General features: G+C 41.2%; 1 protein-coding gene across 3 annotated transcripts in view; it reads left to right on the plus strand.

Annotated features, from left to right (window-relative positions):
• The window catches only part of LOXHD1 (lipoxygenase homology PLAT domains 1), a 277309-nt gene that overhangs the window by 227599 nt on the left and 29563 nt on the right, over window positions 1-20147 (plus strand). For all 3 annotated transcript variants that reach the window (XM_043977280.1, XM_043977281.1, XM_043977283.1), the window contains 4 exons: window positions 1372-1499; window positions 4441-4558; window positions 11424-11601; window positions 14563-14748. In XM_043977280.1, coding sequence (XP_043833215.1) covers window positions 1372-1499; window positions 4441-4558; window positions 11424-11601; window positions 14563-14748 — 610 coding nt within the window. The remainder of the gene's footprint in view (window positions 1-1371; window positions 1500-4440; window positions 4559-11423; window positions 11602-14562; window positions 14749-20147) is intronic.

Raw genomic sequence — 20147 nt, forward strand, 5'->3', positions numbered from 1 at the left:
CTTAAATCTATTTTCCAGGTAATTTGTTTTTCTGAAGAGATATTTCATATTTCTCCTATTTCTTCATTATTTTGACTTTTATTGTTTTATTGTTTCTTGATATCACATGGAGTCATTAACTTACACCTGCCCAATTCTATTTTTTTTGTGGGGCAATGAGGGTTAAGTGACTTACCCAGGGTCACATAGCTAGTAAGCCAATTCTATTTTTTAAGGAATTGTTTTCTTCAGTGAGCTTTTGTACCTCTTTTTTTTTTCCATTTGGCCAATTCTGCTTCCCATGAAGTTCCTTTCTTCAGTTAATTTTATACCTCATTTTCTATTTGGCCTATTCTGCAAAGACTTCTTTTCTTTAGCAAATTTTTGTACTTCTTTTAACATTAGGCCAATTCTGTTTTTTAAGGTCTTATTGTCTTCAGTATTTTTTGGGCCTCTATTACCAAGCTGTTAATTTTCTTTTCATAATTTTCTTAAGTTATTCTCATTTCTTTCCCCAATTTTTCCTCTACCACTCCTGTCTCATTCTTTAACTCTTCCAGGAATACTTATTAGGCTTGGGTCTAATTAGCACTTTTCTTTGAGGCTTTGGTTATAGCTGTTTTCACATTATTGTCTTTTTCTGAGATTGTTTCTTGGTCTTCCCCGCCATCATAGTAGTTTTTTATGGTCAAGTTCCTATTTTGTTGTTTGTTTACCTTTCTAGCTAATTTCTTGCCTTTGAACTTTATATTAAGGTTGGGCTCTGTTCACTGAGGGTAGAGGGTAGGCCCTTTCCTAAGCTTTAGGTTTTCTCATACTACTGTTTTCATAGCTACTATGGAGGGTTTGTAAGTTTTTGGTGCTTCCAAGGTGGTGTGTTCAGGGAGAGGTATGGTCAGTGCTTTCCTGGTCTGCATTCTGGTCTTTACTCAGGAAGGGCCTCTGCTTCTCTGCAACTCTAAGTGCTAGCACTCCTCTTGGATCTGGAACTGCAACAAAGTTACTTGGTCTCCTGTAGCCAAAAGTGTTAATGATACTCTCTGCCTTGGAAATGCAACCAGGGCCCCTGATCCCTTGTCTTGGGACTCTTCTGAGAAGAGGAGAGAATGAGGAACAATAGGAAGAAGTTGCAAAGAGAAAAATATAGGTTCTATGTCAGAAAAATTTTCCTAAAAAATTAGCTATCCAAAAATAGAATGGGCTATGTTGGAGGTGATGAATTCCCTCTCCAATCAGATCTTCAAGCATAGGCTGGATGATCATTTGTTCAATGTTATAACAGGGATTGCTTTGGGGTTTGGGTTGAACTAGATAGCTGCTGGGGTCCCTTCCACCTCTCAAATGATAATATTCTATGAAAGAACCTTAAACCACCCTTTGCTCTTTTGGCAGATCATGTATGAAATGACCGTCTGGACGGGTGACATCGTTGGAGGTGGCACTGATTCCAACATTTTTATGACACTTTATGGTGTCAATGGGAGCACAGAAGAGGTGCAGTTGGACAAAAAGAAAGCTCGGTATGCAGAGGCACTAACCTCCAGTATTCCACAACCTGGCTTCTATTGCTCCTTTCTGCACATCCTTGACTCCAGTCGAATGGGTCATTTTCCTATTCCTCCCCAAATGTCTTATCCAGTCCTCATTCTACATCTCTCTCTATGCCATTGATCTTGCTTGGAATGTCCATCAATCACTCAATCACCAAGCACTTATTAAGTGTTTACCATGTGCCAGATACCACACTAAATGCTGGGGATACAGAGATAAAAATGGAACAGACTTTGCCCTCAAGGAGCTTACATTCTATTGGGCAAAACAATGTGTACATGTCATTAGAGGTGGGATTTCGGATGGAACATGTCAGGAAAGGCTGCCTCCAATTATCTATATCCTACCTTCTTTTCTTTTCTTCTTCTTTTTTTTTTTTTGGTGAGGCAATTGGGATTAAGTGACTTGCCTAGGGTCACACAGCTAGTAAGTGTCAGGTAAATGAGGTCAGATTTGAACTCAGGTCCTCCTGAATCCAGGGCCAGTGCTCTATTCACTGTGCCACTTAGATGCCCCCTACCTTCTTTTCAAGGAACAGATCAGTGTCTTACCTCCTCCATGAAGCTATTCCAGCCCAACCCAGCCCACAATGACCTCTCCCACATCTGAAATCCTATAGCACTGATAATACCATTAATTTGGTTCTAATCCTACACAGCCTTGTACTGATCATAGTTTTTCATATTTGGATAGCTTGTCTCCCCATCTAGAATATCATCTCTTTGAGCACAGGGTAAAAGAAACTCCCAGCATGGAACACACTGGGGATTTGGGTGGGGGTCTGACCTCTTTTCACTCTATTCCATAGTGTTTTTTTTCATTCCCCCCACCCCCACAGGGCAATGAGAGTTAAGTTACTTGCCCAAGGTCACACATCTAGTAAGTGAAAAGTGTCTGAGGTCAGATTTGAACTCAGGTCCTCCTGCACCACCTAGCTGCCCCCTATTCCATAGTATTTCAATTCAACCATACTATCTGTTCCACCCTAGGTACAATAAGGTAGTGCTAGAGCCAGCCCGGGCTATAGGGAGAGTCAGCCACTGCCTTAAATGGGTTTATGTCAGTTATCCAGGAAGTTTCAGCACCTTAAGTTTTCCCCAACCACCTTCTTGGCCAAAGTGGAAGTTCCACAGTCCTGTCTTCATCTCTCTATCTTAAAATTTTGATCTTCAGTAAAATAAATGACCAACATTGAGGGAAACCTCTGGGTTTGGTCAGTCCCTGGTTCAGCATTTTAAGACCTTTCCTGAGAGTGGGAGTGGAGGAAGGGGAGCAGAAGAAACAGACACTGGCAGTTGAGAGGGACGATGTGTGTGTGGGGGGGGCGGGGTACAAAGGAACAAATAGAAAGTTGGGGCCATTGAATACAAACTCTTTGGAAAAGCTAATCTTGTTGTATCACTGCCCTTTCTTAGGAAGTTCTTTTTAGGAGAAGTATCTGTAAGATGAGGTTCTTCTCCATTTGGTTATTGAATCAAACCCTTCAGGTACACTGAATAGAGCCTCCCCAGCCAAGGCTGCTAGAAGCACTTAGCTAAACCCATCCCTGCATTCTCAGAGCGCAAGAGAAAGCTGAGTGGTTTGAAGAGAGGGGTGGAGTTAAACCTCCTGCAGCCATAAAAGAAGGGTGTGACTAATGTACAAAAGAAATGGAACAAGATAGCGAGGAGTCACCCACATAGACAAGGGGGTGTTCTGTTCTGTGAAGAGGCAAAGTGAGCTGGGACTTAAATGAGTTTCATGAAGGAATGATGGGTTAGGGCAAAATTTTAACTGCTCTTCTTTTTATTTTTTTTTAATTTTTTTTTTTTTGCAGGCAATAGGGGGTTAAGTGACTTGCCCAGGGTCACACAGCTAGTAAGTGTCAAGTGTCTGAGGCCGGATTTGAACTCAGGTACTCCTGAATCCAGGGCCGGTGCTTTAACCACTGTGCCATCTAGCTGCCCCCCACTGCTCTTTTTTTAAAAAAAATAGATTTTTTTCCTCTTTGCTGGATGTGTGTGTATGAATGTGTGCATGTGAATGTGTGTGCGAGATGCTGTTTCAAGAAGACAATGAAAAGTGTGAAGAATTGAAGGCAAATAAAGACAAAAATCTCCAGGGCACCTTCTATGAACAAAGCTCGGGGGCAGCCAAGTGGAGCAGTGGATAAAGCACCAGCCCTGGATTCAGGAGGACCTGAGTTCAAATCTGGCCTCAGACACTTGACACTTACCAGCTGTGTGACCCTGGGCAAGTCATTTAATCCCCATTGCCCTCCAAAAAAAAAAAAAAAAAAGCTCTATGGTTCTGTATTTTCTGAGTGGCAAATTACTTTATGGAAACTCTCAAGGGGGACGGTATTCACCTTAAGCCATAGGAAGGGGAACTAGATGGAGGATTAGTGAGCAGCACTTGGCTCCTCTACACTGTACTTCTCCTTGTGATGTCCTGCCTCATAGAAAGAAGTACAGTTATCTGGGGGGGCAGCTAGGTGGCACAGTGGATAAAGCACCGGCCCTGGATTCAGGAGGACCTGAGTTCAAATCTGGCCTCAGACATTTGACACTTTTGACATTTGACACATTTGACAGGGTCACTGTGTGACCCTGGGCAAGTCACTTAACCCCCGTTGCCCTGCAAAAAAAAAAAAAAAAAAAAAGAAGTACAGTTAGAGTGGCTTCATTGGTAAACTAGTTCTATCCACTAACAGATCAAAACCTTCCTGCTGTCACTCCCTAAAGAGTCTTTCTGATTTCCTATAAGCACAATACACCTTAGAAGCTTCAATTTCCTCATCTGTAAAATGGGGCTAAGAAAATATACACTGCCTACAGCAGAGATTTTGTGAGGATCAAATGTGCTAATGTATAGAAATCACTCTGTAATTAGAAAGCACCTTAGAAATATGCTCTGATTGCATGCCCCCAGGTTTGAGCGAGGACAGAATGACACTTTCGTTATGGAGATTGATGACATTGCCCCGTTCACGAAGATGCGGATGCGGCTGGATGGGCTGGGCAACCGACCCGAGTGGTTCCTGGACAAGGTAATGATTGAGCCGGACTCCCTCCCCACCCCCCTGCCATCTCACCTGCCATTCCCTTTGTTCTCAGTCTCCTTGCTCACTCTCTCTCATTGGGCTCCTTCTTGGCATCATTATCTCCTCACATAACTGTATCGCCCCCCCACCCCCAAACTGTGTCCTGACTAACCTGACCCTGCTCGCATAATTATTGCCTGTTCTCTCCCCATCCTCCTGTAATGACTGGAATGATGCCACCTGCTGGAGAGCTACTGTAGGAAAGCTCTGCCATAAGGAGAAGGCGTCTGAGGGCAAGCCATGTGGTCAGGTCCTTGGTGTCAGGAAGTAACGTATGCTCATGGGTACTCTCTATCAAAGCTACCAGCCAATCAACTTGAGGAGCCTCCCATTTCTGGGAGGAGAACACGAAGTAGGAAGCAGACGCTGGCAGAGGGGTTCTTTCTCTTTTGGTTCCTGACCTCGCTGTGGTGGGTTGGATGATGGGGTCTCTTAGAAATAGTTAGATTTTTACCTTTCTCTCTGATTCTAATGCTCTTTAATAAATAGGCACTTAAATACTCTTGCAAAAGCTTATAATTTATTGGCAACCACTCATTAGATTTTAGATAGTATAGCTAGAATTTTAGCTCCTTACACTCCCCAGCAACTGTATTATCTGACTTCTTGGAATATTGCTTTCCACACTGTTCTCAAGGCAAGGGGAAAAAAAAGAACACACACAAACACACACACGCACACACACAAACACACACACACACACACATATCATCACCAAGAGGTTGTTCACCAAATGATACATTTTTTTTTCCAGTAATGTAAATTGTGAAATAAGCTATCCACCCAGGCAAGGAGCTAGATTCTACATCAGTAGAGGGAATATTCCACACCAATAAAGTGAGAGTATATTGTGTAAAGATGTATTGTGTTATGTTATAGGGCACCTAGGTAGTACAGTGGATAGAGCACTGGATTTAGAATTAGGAAGATTCATCTTCCTGAGTTCAAATGTGGGCTCAGACACTTCCTAGCTGTATGACCCTAGGCAAATTACTTACACCTATTTGCCTCAGTTCCTCATCTGCAAAATGGATTGGAGGAGGAAATAGCAAACCATTCTATTTTTCCACCAAGAAAAGTCCAAATGGGTTCACAAAGAGTTAGACAGTACTAAAACAACTCAACAACAATGTTGTGTTAACTTGTGTTGTGCTGTGCTGTTATGCTATGCTATGTTATGTTATGTTATGTTATAATCATATCATGCAAGTAGATAGCATAGTAGATAGAGCACCAGGCAGGCCTGGAATCAAGAAGCCCTGAGTTCAAATCCAGCCTTAGACATTTACTAGCTGTCTGACCCTGGGCAAGTCACGTAACCTCTGTTTGTCTCAGTTTCTTCATCTGTGAATAGAACCTACCTCCCAAAGTTGTTCTGAGCATCAACTGAGATAATATTTACAAAGGGCTTAGCATAGTGCCAGACACATAGTAGGTCCTATATAGATGCTAGATATTATTATATCATATCATATTATGTCATATATTATCATATATAGAAACATATTTTATATTGTAATATCATATTATACTATATCATCTATTGTGTCATATTATACCATATATCGTATCTTTTTATATTACAACGTCATAATTTATATTTCTATTTATAAACATGCACACAAGTACTGTTTTCCTCCCACACTAAAGTCCTCTTCTGATGCCATGTTGTGACTAGGATATGACTCTGGGATCCAAAAGGCTCTCAGCAGAGTACAGGTCCCGGTAGGTCCTATCAAACTGGAAGGTTTCAAGTATGGACTTGATAATAGGCTCTGTATCATCAGTGACTCAAGGACCAACCTAACAAAGCTTAGGGAGACTCTCCACAAAGCTGGACACAGAGCAGTGGGATTTCTAGCCTTGGCAATGTTCAAAGATGTTCTACAAGGTTATAGGACTGTGATCTGCTTAGGTGTAAAGATTACCCATACCAACAAACTGTGAGATTCTTGAAGGATGTATGGATGTATGTATGTATGTATGTATGTATCTGTATGTGCCTCTGTGTGTGTATATATATACATATATATACACATAGACATGTACAAACATACTCATAGACATACAAATATGTCTATGTGTATGGTTTTCTTCTAGACCTATGATTTTAACTTTTTGGAGAGCTCTTATTGAGGAAGGACCCTTTACCAATTCAGATAAACAACTCTTCTTCAGCTTATAGTCTTTAGAGCATTGTCTGGGGGTACTGAGAGGTTAACTAATTTTCTCAGGGTCATACTGCTAGAATGAGGGAAAGCTGGTCCTTGTCCAGGTCCTCCTGCTGCCCAGATTAGCTCTCTATCCTCTGCTTCCTGCTAGATCTCTTGTGTATGACGTATGAGTGTATTAATCTAGCAACACGTATTTAATATGATAGAAACCATGCACTAGAAACACAAAAACAAGAATGGAATAATTCCTGCCTAAAGGAGTTTATATCAAATACACACACATAATTCATACATGTATGTATATATAATTCATGTTTATATATAATATATTAATATAAACATATTTCTCCATCTACACAAAATAGTGTCCCAAAAGTCCTAGTACCATTTTTGGGACAACCTGTATATTTCACTTTAATACATTAATGTTGGGGCAGCTAGGTGGCACAGTGGATAAAGCACTGGCCCTGGATTCAGGACGACCTGAGTTCAAATCCGACCTCAGACACTTGACACACTTACTAGCTGTGTGACCCTGGGCAAGTCACTTAACCCTCATTGCCCTGCAAAACAAAACAAAACAAAAACAAAAACAAAAACAAAACACATTAATGTTTTATTAGAATGGATTGTCATCCTTCCTGGACAAAATGTATGTTTTAGGAGGGGGTTAATGCTTTAATACAAAAGAGTGGTGAAATGTGGGGATACATCAGCAGGTAGGTGAGGGAAAATACTGTATTTAATACATACATGGTTCCATTTTCAGACTAAAGGAGACACCCAAGGTTGGTTTGTGGAGCGAGTAAGGAAAGAGTCCAAATGATAGTAGAAGGATCTGTAAAGGTAGACTGGAGCCACAAGAACAAATTTTACTATTTTTCCATGGACGGGCCCTTGGGGAAATAGCCTTAACACACTCTATCAAAAATATCATTTGGAAAATGAAAAATCCAGTGAACAAGCTGGTTTTGTCTAATAATCCCTGACATTTGTACGTCGCTTACAGTTTTACTAAAGCACTTGTTCAATCATTTTTTCATTTAATGTTCATAACAGGAGGTATGTAAGACAGGCGTTAAAATCCTTATTTTTCTCATCCTCAAGTCAGGAAGCTGAGGCTCAGAGACAAGCAGTGACTTGCCCAATGTCTTAGCTGGTTAGTGGCAAAGCAGGGATGAACGCCTGCATCTTATGAACATCCTGTCCATTGCTCTTCTATCTGCACTGCTCACCTTCCATGGTGACAAACTGTTTGGGTTCATTCCGCCCCCCACCCCTATAGCCCTTCACTGCCCAGTTAACTTAACTTTAATTTCAAGTAGCCGCAGCTTAAACTCTTTTGAGTGAACCAATGACAAAATGACAAATTCAAGCAAAACCATTGCTTATCTTTCGGTGGTCTGCCTGGAGGAAGTACCAGTGTTAGAAATGGTAGACTTGCTGATTGATGGGACACCAGCAGGGCTTAGGGGTGAGGGTAGAGGAGGGAATTGCACTCAATGAAGATCCCTTGGACTTGACAGTGTGTTGCCAGGTCACTGTAGGAGGACCTGGCTTACATGCTGTTTGACTGTTAACAAATGGCCTTCTTCATTGGCATGGCATCTCTGGACTTGGGCTCCCTTGACATCACCCATTCCTCTCATTGGTCCATATTAGGCTGGAGAAGGGTCAATGTATTTGGCAAATAGGAGCTCTTGGTGATCTCAGAATTCCTTTGAAATAGTGAGGATATGGGCTAAATTTCATAGGGTTAGCGCATGATGAGAAAACTGAAGTACTGGGTGGATGTTACATGTTGGAGACATAGCAAGGTCAATTGACACTTTGCTTGCTTGTGTGTGTGTGTGTGTGTGTGTGTGTGTGTGTGTGTGTTTGGAGGTCAGCAAGATGAGTGCTTTTGAAGGTCAAGGGGATATGGGCAGATTGAATATGCATCTGTTGGATTGCTAAGTGAGTCCCAGATGGGTAGATGGACAGCCACTTGTCATATTAGGCCTGGAAAGAGGGGCCCAGGGACCAGGGCAGTCACCAGACCTGGTTCATAATCCCAAGATTCCATCAACTAGTTGCCAACCATGTATTAAGTGTCAAGCTGTATGAGGGATACAAATGTTGTTTGAATGGATAAGTCACAGTTGTTATCCTTGAAGAGCCTAGAATGATTGGTGATTAAAAGACATGGGGATAGATTAAAAGGCAAAAAACAATACTTCCTTAATGCTTCAAAAGATCCATGCCTTAATTGATTATTGCATTATAGATTTCAAATTCAACCCTTCATTTTACAAGTGAGGAAACTGAGGCTTAGAGGTTAAGTGTCGCACAGGCAAGAGGTGGCATGACCTGGTTTCTACCAGAAGACTTCAACTAAACAAGCATTTATTAAGTGTGCAAGGCATTCCGGTAGGCACCAGAGACACAAAGATGAAACCTGAATAATTTCTACTCACCAGACGCTTACATTCACCCAGAGGAGGGGTCAGTGTCTGGTCACTTGAGGCAGTGGTATAATGACCAGAAGCCAACAATGATGTATTCTCTCCTCACCCCTGCTTCCTCAGGAGACATGCTTTATATTACAACTGAATTATGGGCATTATTGTTTCCAGTTGTGGTTCATTCTAAAGTCAGGTAGGATTTTTGCTGTCAGGGAATACATTTTATTCTTCTTTTTTTAGCCTCCAGAACACTGTGAGCATAGTAAACAGTGAGTAGATCCTTTTTTAAAGAATAGAATTGCATTTTGATCATCAGAAACACCAGGGAAGATTCTTTGCTCCATGGCTAAGGCAGGTCTGGTCCTGAGCAAAACTGACATGATTGTCATCAGTGTCCCTTCATCACCATTTCTTCTCTCCTCTTTTCTCTTTTGACTTCCTCCTTTCCCACAAACCTGGATCCCAGGTTCCTCTAAACCAGAGCTCCCACTATGGCTTCCTCTCCAAGCTTGCCCCATCTCCCCTACAAAGAATCCTCTAAATCTTTCATAGCATTTCCCCTGGTACTCTCCTTTGCACTTATCTCACTCTCCCTTATATCACAGTTTCATTCATATACTTATATTGTCCTTCATTTCAATCAATTATTCAGTCAATAAACATTAAGTACCTACTATGTGCCAGGCTGTATAAACCCCTTGAGGTCAGAGCTTGTGTCTTATCTCTTTGTATCCTTAGTAACTAGCACATAGTAGATGTTCAATAGTTTGTTGAATGAATGGATAACCTTTGCATCAATGGCTCCCTTCACTAAGAACCTATGATTTGGGGGCAGCTAGGTGGCACAGTGGATAAAGCACTAGCCCTGGATTCAGGAGTACCTGAGTTCAAATCTGGCCTCAGACACTTGACACTTACTAGCTGTGTGACCCTGGGCAACTCACTTAACCCCCATTGCCTCTCCAAAAAAAAAAAAAAAAAGAACCTATGATTTAATGACCTCTTATTTATCTGGCTTGATTTTTGTTGTCCAAGTAGAATCTGGTCACTTGGATAACTGGCATTTCCCCAGTAATAAGACTAGCTCTCCTAATAAAGCCTCAGGTTTTACTTGCAGAATAAAGAACACAGTAAGGACAAATAATTGAGTCCACAGAGAGACCCTTTCCCCTTTGTAAAGACCTTGGAGACTTGTATAAGGCCTGTGACTCCCTATTGTCCCAGGTGGGGCTTGAGGGTGAAGGTTAAGGTTATTCTTCCCCATTGCTAAGCTGCTGTATGGGCATCCACTGATCCAGGGCAATAGCACTTTTACCCTCCAGTAAGGGGGCAGGATGCCTTTGGACAATTGGAAATTTTCTGTTTTTTTCATCCAGGTCCCATATCCCTACCCTATACACAGAGGACTCTCTCAAGTAGTTGTGGAAACACTTCCAACTTGCCTTTCTGGGAATGTCTCTACTTCCCATTCCTGTCTGGTTCATCCATCTCTTTTCCCCTGCCCCTGTCCCTGCCTGGGCCTGTAGAGCATACTTCCCATTTGGTCATCACTCATTCAGGGTGTTAAGAGGGATTCAGAAAAGCATTTGGGGTCTCTTTCTATTTCCATTTGCTTCCCTCCTTCCTTTGGGGCAGCTGAGCAGGGTTCTTCTTAAGTGAAGAAGGGAGAAGCTCTAAGACCTGTGACTTAAAGGGTGGACTCTTGCCCCTGTAGGGAAAAATAATATCCTTGAGGCATATATGTATATGTATATGTGTATTGTATGTGCATATGTGTATATATACATATGCATACATGCATAAACATAAATATGCATATATTCCTTGTGTTTTATATGTATGTGTGCATGTGTGTATATGTGTACGTGTGTATACACACACACACACACACACACACATATATATATACATATACATATACATCTCACCCAAGTACAACTTAACTGCCTTAAATGAGTAAGTAAAAGTAGAAAATTTTGACGCTGTGACAGGATAGTGAGAGAAGATTTTGTGAATGAGGGCAGGGATGGCAACCTCAAATTATACCAGCTAGGTGACAGCTTACTCCAGGATATTTGGGGCCAGCCCCACCTCGGGTCCCTTGCAGCCCTGATTGATTTTTTCTGCTGAAGGTATTGAGTTTGGTGCCCGAGAGGCATGGAGGTCCCACCCCTGGCCATTCCTCTTCCTCAGGTCCTCCTGAAGAACATGGACAATGGAGACCTGACAATGTTCTACTATGGTGAGTGGTTATCTGAGAGGAAGGGTGAAAAGAAGACCCTGGTCTGTGAGATGTGTGCAGTGATTAATGAGGAAGAGATGATGGAGTGGACATCCTACACTGTTACAGTCAAGACCAGCAACGTTCTGGGTGAGTGTTAGTCCTCTTGGGGAAAGGCTTCCACTCTGCTAACTTCCTGTCCCCTCCTCTCTTCAAGTCCAGAGTCCTGTCTCAGTTTCCTAGTTCCTATTCCAATCACTTTGGGGGGAGTGACTTTTGAGAAGCTTATACATCTAGAATCATAGAGTTTTTGAGCTAGAAGGGACCTTAAGGTCTCTTAGTCTAACCCCTTCCTTTTGTAGGCTAGGGAACTAAAGTTTAGAGAGATAATATTATTTATGCATGAAGACAGGGGCTTGGGGTTGGTAGACTTGGGGCTGAGGACTTGTTCTGCTGACTCCAAAACCCAGGCCCTTTTTGTTATGCTGATTGTCAAAAAACCACAAAATGAATAAATGAATAAAACCCTTTTGTTTGGGGGCAGCTAGGTGGCACAGTAGATAGGGCACCAGCCCTGGAGTCAGAAGGACCTGAGTTCAAATCCGACTTCAGACAATTGACACTTACTAGCTGTGTGACCCTGGGAAAGTCACTTAACCCCAATTACCTCACCAAAAAAATAAGTAAATAAATAAAATAAATTAAAAAAAAACCCTTTGTTCCCACATCTGATGAATGGGAATAATGCAGCTTCCTTGTTGCTTTCCATTTTCATTTAAATATTTTAGTAGATATTATGATATTATTTGGATATTAGATCTTTTACATATTTGCCTCAGTTTCTCTTCTCTTGTGGCTGGTCTTTAGTAAAATTTTGAATAAAGTGGACTTTGCGTTCTGTGATCATCACCCAGTCAGTGCCTCTCCTAGGCTGCCTGGTATAGTCTATCACCATGCCCTCAGAGTGCCCTGTTGATGCCTAGAACCCCTATTGAAACCAGCCCTCTCTGGAGGGTGCATGGTGCTCAAACTCCACCTCTTTTTCCTCTCTTCTATCCAAACCCATGTAAGTTAATAACATTCAAGAACTCCAATCAAAAAATTCAATAAGAACTTAACACATTATGCTATCTCTTCAAGATCTTTGTATTTTTAAATAGTATTTTATTTTATTTTTTCCAATTACATATAAAGATAGTTTTCAACATTCATTTTTGTAAGATTTTGAGTTTCAAATTTTTCTTCTTCCCTCCCTTCCCTCCCCCCTCCCCAAGATAGCAAGCAATCTGGGGGCAGCTAGCAGCATAATGGATAAAGCACCAGCCCTGGATTCAGGAGGACCTGAGTTCAAATGGGGCCTCTGACACTTGACACTTACTAGTTGTATGACCCTGGGCAAGTCACTTAACCCTCATTGCCCCACCCCACCCCACCCCACCCCACAAAAAAATAGTAAGCAATCTGATATGGGTTATATATGTATAATCATGCTAAACATATTTCCACATTAGTCATGTTGTGAAAGACGAATCAGAACAAAAGGGAAAAACACAAGAAAAAAAAATGAAAACAAAAACAAAACAACAAAAAACATGTTAAAATAGTATGCTTTGATCTGCATTCAGACACCACAGTTCTTTTTCTGATTGTGAAGAGCATTTTCCACCATGAATCTTTTGGAATAGTATCTTTGTATTTTAACGAGGGACAATCCCTTAACCCAAAAGAATAAAGCTCTAAGGGTGGAATTTTGTGATAGGTAAGCAGGGAAGATGTTTGGGAAAGAAAAGTTTTCCTAACTGCCCCCCAAATCACACTACATAGATAGTCTATAATTGTACCTATATGTAAGGCTAACCTTCTCTGGCAGTGGTCTAACCATATCAAATTTTGCCATGATCTAGCAAATCTAATCAATGTTGATCAATAATTTAGCCATCACCTGTTAATATGAATATATGGATCACCTGGATTTGATGGAGATATCTTATTATCCAAATGAATTTTATGAAACCCTGGAAAATGCTCTTCAGCTTAAACTTCAGGCTGAACCCAGATAGCTAGCAGATAAGTTCCTATTTTACTAACTTTTCTCCCCAAGAGAGTAAACAAATCAAAATGCCCCTTTTGACTAAACTTCAATTGAGACCCCATTCACTATCTTCTTTCCCCCAAAGAGTAAATAGATCTTATCATTCTTCTTAGCAAATATCTAGACATCCTTGTCCTTGGTAAACCCTTCCTGTGTCTTTAAGCTGCCTGTTATAGTATTTGCTTTTGGTTAATTTGTATCATGCTAATAAAACTGATGTCACTGTAACCAGTGAGCAAAGAAAACCTTATATACCCTCAGAAAGAGGGAGTCCTTGAGCTCTCTTCTTAGGAGAGGAGACTCCACATGGGACAAAATATCAAATTGATATTATGTTTTCCCTATCCATTCTCTGACCTAGTTTCTATGAGGTAACTACTTCTGGTAAGAGAGGCAGAAATAGACTTCTCTGATCTGGGTGAACAAATTGTCAGAGATATTATTTATGTCTCTGACTTGTTTATTATCTTGTAGGAGGATGGGTACAAAAACTATATTTAATATTCAACTGACCATTGATTAGGGAATGGCTAAACAGTTCATTATAAGAGGAGACAAAATGCTCATTTTATTACAGCCAAAGGAGTAAAGTTCTAATAGTGGGATTTTAGGCATTACTAGTATTTAGCTGTCTTCCTGTTAGAAGCTTTCCTACTACTTTGAATTCACATGATGTAGGCAGCTGTCAATTCAATCTATACATAAAATCAACCTGGGATGAATTGTGCTTTGTACTGTTATTTAAGTATTGGTCATAGATTTGCCTTGAATCCTTCTCTGAGATCTCTTGAAACCAATAGCATATTCAAGGAGATTGGCTAGGGTCCCAGGCCAGGGAGCATAATGAACTTAACTGGTCATTTGGGAGTCAATCATCTGACTTGGACCTTAAGAACTGTAAGCCCCAACCAGGTGAGCCACAAAACAGTCTAGAAATAACTCCAGGGTTGAGAAGGTCTCATGTTGGAGAGATCGAATTTCAAAGTCACTTATGTGGTCTGTTTGCCATGTCCCTTCAGGAGCTGGCACTGATGCCAATGTGTTCATCATCATCTTTGGAGAGAATGGAGACAGTGGTACCCTGCCCCTGAAGCGATCCAAAAACTTTAACAAGTTTGAGCGCAGTGGGACAGACACATTCAGCTTCACGGACATGCTGAGCCTTGGTCATCTCTGCAAGCTGAGGGTCTGGCATGACAACAAAGGTAATGCCCTGATCAGACCCCTCATACCAGGGATGTGGAGGAGGCCAGGCCACAGCTGCTTCCCTGGATGACTCAGTGCTCTGCTCCACGAGGTAGGCATGGGCCAAGGGTCAGGCCTCTATGGCAGTGGCCACAAGCATGGCTATGCCATGGCTTGGCAGCTAGATGAAGCTGGGTTAACTAGAAGCTTGGGGACAGACTGACAAGCTGTCTGGGTGCCAACTCATGTCATGATCAAGATTCTTTTTCATATAATAAACATTTTTATTTATAGTTTTGAGTTCCAATTTTTATCCCTCCTTCCTTCCCTCCCCCCTCCCTGAGGCAGTAAGCAGCAATAAGATATAGGTTATAGATGTACAATTATGTAAAACATTACCATATTCGTCATTTTATTTAAAAAACCTTGAATAAAAGAAAAATTGAAAGAAAGTGAAAAATAGCATGCTCCAGTCTGTGTTCAGTCAATATCAGTTCTTTCTTTGGAGGTGGATAGTATGTTTCATCATTAGTCCTTTGAGATTGTCTTGGATCATTGTATTGTTGAAAATAAGTCTTTCACAGTTCTTCATCAAACAATATTGTTTTCTCTGTGCACAATGTTCTTTTGGTTCTGCTCACTTCACTATACATCAGTTTATACAAATCTTTCCAGGCCTTTCCGAAGTCATCCTGCTTGTCATTTCTTATAGCACAATAATATTTCATTACAGTCATATACCACAGCTTGTTTAGCTATTCTCCAATTGATGAACATTCCTTTGATTTTCAATTTTGTGGAGGCTAAGGCCTCCACAAAAAAGAGCTGCTAGAAATATTTTTGTACTACTAGTACAAATAAGTCTTTTTCTCTTTGGGGGGCTATGACCAGGATTATTGATGGCCTTTGGGAGTGATTATGCCCCAGGATCAAAAGGAAAGACTTAGAAATAGCAAGGCTGTCACAGCAAGCCCAAGTTTCTTACCATCCCTGATACCAGGCTGATGTCCCTGAGATAGAGCAAATTACTTCCCTGGCTTCCCCTAGGTGAGATCAATCATAGGGAATGAGCACTCATTTCTGCTCTCCATCATTGAACTATAACAGAACTTTTAAAAATCTCATTCCAAAATCAGCCACTTCTTTCCTTTATGGTGCTAGGCTAATCTAAGGGTCAAGTTCAAATGATTAGAGGCGTCATTTACTTCCTTTTAGGAAACAGTGCACAGGGATAGCTCTACTTACTTTAATAGTTGAAGAACTCAGTGATTTCATCAGAGTGGGCAGTCTCTCCACTTATTCAGATAGTAGCCCCTCCATGCCTCACTCAGTAGACAGGTTTTTTGTTTTGGTTTGTGGCCAAAAGAATTCATTACCCTGGGCCTGTGGGGTGGTAAACCTTTCTGAGCTTAGCTAGGCTGCTCATTGGCTGATAGACACAGTCTATCACTGGGTTTGTACTTGAAGAATACCCAGCTTGTGTAGGAATTGTCAGTGCTTGCATTATCTTGGTAGAGTCTTTGCAAATCCATAGTTACCACAGTTAAGAGAAAGCATCAGACTTTCTTGGTGCTTTTGCTTATTTCCCTTGTTGGATTTTATAGAGCCTCAGTCATAGAAAAGACACAAACTTTCTTCCTCATAAAGAGCATAAGATATAAGCCTAGAAAAGTACAAGCCTTATGTCTTTGGGTTAAAGTATTAATCTAATACCTAAAATTTCAGGGTTATCCAGTGCTACTTCCATGCTCATCTCTCTCCCTGATTGCCTCTTTCTTTGCTGGTCATCTGTCTATCCTGCCTTGCTGCTTGAACCTTTAGTGCCCTGTCCCATTCCTATAATTTCTCTTACTACTTGACCTCTGTGTTCCTGACCCCATCAGCCTTTTGACCTGAAATTGATTTTTTGGCTTTGGACTAAAATTCCAACCTTAGCCTATTGATTTGACCTATGCTTACCATTTTCCCCTCCTTGGTGGGGGTGCCTCCTTCTGGGGGCAGCTAAGTGGCACAGTGGATAAAGCACTGGCCCTAGATTCAGGAGGACCTGAGTTCAAATTTGGCCTCAGACACTTGACACTTACTAGCTGTGTGACCCTGGGCAAGTCACTTAACCCTCATTGCCCTGCAAAAAATAAAAATAAAATAAAAATAAATTAAAAAAATAAAATAAATAGACATGACTTCTGCTTTCCTTATATCATTTAGTCAAACAACATTTTATTAAGTATCTACTATAGGCCAGGAACTATTCTAGGCTAGGGATACAAAATCAAAAATTATGCCTGACCTTGAGGAGCTTATAAATCTACTAAGAGAAAACAATATGGAAACAGGTAAGAAAATATAAATCTTTAACCTCACACCTCCAAAATACAAAAGAATATGAAAAAGTAAGAAGGCTCTAGCAACTGGGAGCTTCAGGAGAGGCCTTATGAAGAGGTGGCACTTAAACAGAACCTTGAAGGAAATTCTTAGAGGCAGAGGTGAGGAGGGAGAATGTTCTAGGCCTGGGAGACATTGTGCTATCAGAAGCACATAGGCAGGAAACAGAATGTCTGAAGCAGGGCAGAAGTAGCAAGTAGGCCACTATGCCTGGAATATTCATGTATAACTCTGACCCTCATTAACAATCCTACAACTGCTGCCTGAAGGCCCATTCCTAGTCCAAATTTGGACACCCCCCCCCCCCCGCCCCCAGCAGCCACTCTCATCATAGAGGTATTTAACAGAGATCATGTGCACATATACTATGTATACAGCAATGTTTAGTTTTATAACAAACATACCAGTTTATCAAAAATGGCTCCCAAGCAATGAAAAGATAATCTTTTGCTATAATCTTAAGCATATAAGTCCCACAATTGTTTCTGAAAAGAGGATTACAATGGATTCCCACTCCTAGGCCTCCTAGGGCATATATCAACACTCAGCCACATGGATGTCCAACAAGGGGAATGAGGGTGGGGGGAGAGCAGAGTGGAGAGGGAGAGGAGAGAGAGAGAAGGAGAGGAACAGAAGGAGAATGCTACAAGGAGAGGGAAAGAGAAGGAGACAGAGGGAGAGAGAAAAAGAGAGGGAGAAAGGGGAGAGGAAGAGACAGGAAGAGAATTGTGGCAAAGCTAGGTCTCTATTATTCAGTTTAGCTCCAAATCAGAGCAGATTAACAGACTCAAGATAGAATGCAAAACCTAGGGGGATGAATAAAGTATTCATTAATGCCTTTAATATGTAAGACAAGGTTTTGTGGATATCGTTTTTTAAAAAAAATAAATTTGATCCCAGTCGTCAAGATGATTATATTCTACTTGGGTAAATAACACCATACTTTGAAGAGGGAAAGACTGACAAATAGAATGTTAGGGAAAGCCTTGATTCAGGAGATCATGCTTATCACTCAAAGGAAACTCTTCAAAGTTACCAATAATCTCCTAACTGAAAAAAATCTAGTAGCCTCTTCTCAGTGCTCCTACTTGAAGAGGTATCTGCTGCATCTGACCTACTGTTGACCACCCTCTCCTCTTGGATCCATTCTCCTCCCTGGAATCTCATGATATAACTGTCCCCTGTTTTGCTTTCTGTTTGACCATTCCTTCTCCATCTGCTTTGCTAGCTCTTGAATCATATCACCCCCCCAACCTGTGGATGTTCCCCAAGGGCCTACCCTAGACCCTCTTCTCTTCTCCTTCTAAGCACTCACTCCTGCTCTTGCTCTTGTTTCATAAGATCTCATGGCTGTGTGTTTAACAATCATATCAATGCAGATGACTCCCAGATGATAGCTCCACTGTCTCCCCTGAACTTCAGACCCTCATCACTAACTGCCTTGTTAGACATTTTAAACTGAATGTGCCTATGACATGTTAAACTCAACATACCTCCAACTGAACTCATTGTTTTTCCCCCAAACCTCCCCCTCTTCCAAACCTCACTATTTCTTTCAATGGCCCCATTCATTCTTCTAGTCACCCAGATTCTTAGTGTTATCTATGACTTTTCACTTTCCCTCACTCCATATACTCAATCAGTTGATTTGAATCAGTTGATTTGAATCTTTCCATTTTTGCCTCCATAACTCTCATATCTGTTCCCTTATCTCTTCTCCCACAAGCACCACCCAAGTTCAGGTCTTCATCACCTTTCACTCAGATTCTTGCAATTGCCTCCTAAATGTCTGCCTCGGATCTTTTACTACTTCCATCTAAACAGCCAGCACATAGCTGCCAAAATATTTTCTCTTAAGTACAAATCTATGTAACTTTACTCTGTTTTCTACTCAAGCCATGTGCAGGGATGCCCTATTGCCTCTAGGTTAAAATATATACTCCTCTGTTTAGTTCTTCAAGCCCTTTACAATGTGACTCCAACTAATTTTTCCAGCCTCATTTAGCATCACTCTCCTTCCTGGACTCTGCAACCCAGCCAAACTAGTCTTCTCTCTGTTCTTCACACTCCAAACCTTAGCTCCCATTCCCATGTCTTTGCCCTATCCATTCTACATGCCTGATACACACTCCACGCTCACCTCCATCTCTTTCTTTAGATGCATCTTAAGCCTTTCCTGATCCCTCCAACTATGATTACCCCCCCAAACTACCTTGTGTTTAATTACTTTGGATACATTTATATTTGTTTTCTTTATATTTATTCTACACATACTTATATATGTACCTTTCACCTCCCCCATTAGACCATAAGCTTCTTGTGAGTAGAAATTGTTCGGTCTTTGTACTTGCTTGCCTAGCATGATACCTTATACACAGTACGAGTGTAAGGTAATAAATGCCTATTGATTGCTTGATTGAAATGGGTCTTGAAGGAAATTAAAGATTCTAAGAGGTGGCAATGAAGAGAGAGAGCATTCCATGTAGTGGGGTGGCATCCAGGCCAAAAGTAGAGATGGGAGACTGAATGACAAGGGCAGCAAACAGGTACATAAAAGTACAGGAAAAGGAGTAATGTGAAATGACTCTGAGAAGGTAGGTTGCAGACATATTCTGTCACATGCTCAATGCCAGGCTCAGGTGTTTGTATTTTATCCTAGTTATAAGGATCCTTTAAAAATGCTGGAACAGGTGAGTTACTTGACCAGATGTCCCTTTTAGGGATATTCATTTGGCAGTCATGTGTAAGGAAAGAATAGGAAACAGAAGACAGATTAGGGAACTATTCCAATGAACCCAGGCAAGAGAGGCTGAGATCTTGAACTAGGGTACTGGCTGTGTGAGTAGACAGGTAAGAGATACCAAACATATTTTGAGTTTGGGACCTGAGGAGCCCTGACATTTTCTACAGCTGGTAGAGCTGTCTCTGACCCCTGTACCATGCTCTTCCATGTACCCTCTATTTGCCTCAGTTTCCTCCTGTGTAAAATGGGGGTAATAAAAGTACCTATCTTCCTAATATTGATGTGAGGATC

Source organism: Dromiciops gliroides, chromosome 1, assembly GCF_019393635.1.
Source record: "Dromiciops gliroides isolate mDroGli1 chromosome 1, mDroGli1.pri, whole genome shotgun sequence".
NCBI lineage: Eukaryota > Metazoa > Chordata > Mammalia > Microbiotheria > Microbiotheriidae > Dromiciops > Dromiciops gliroides.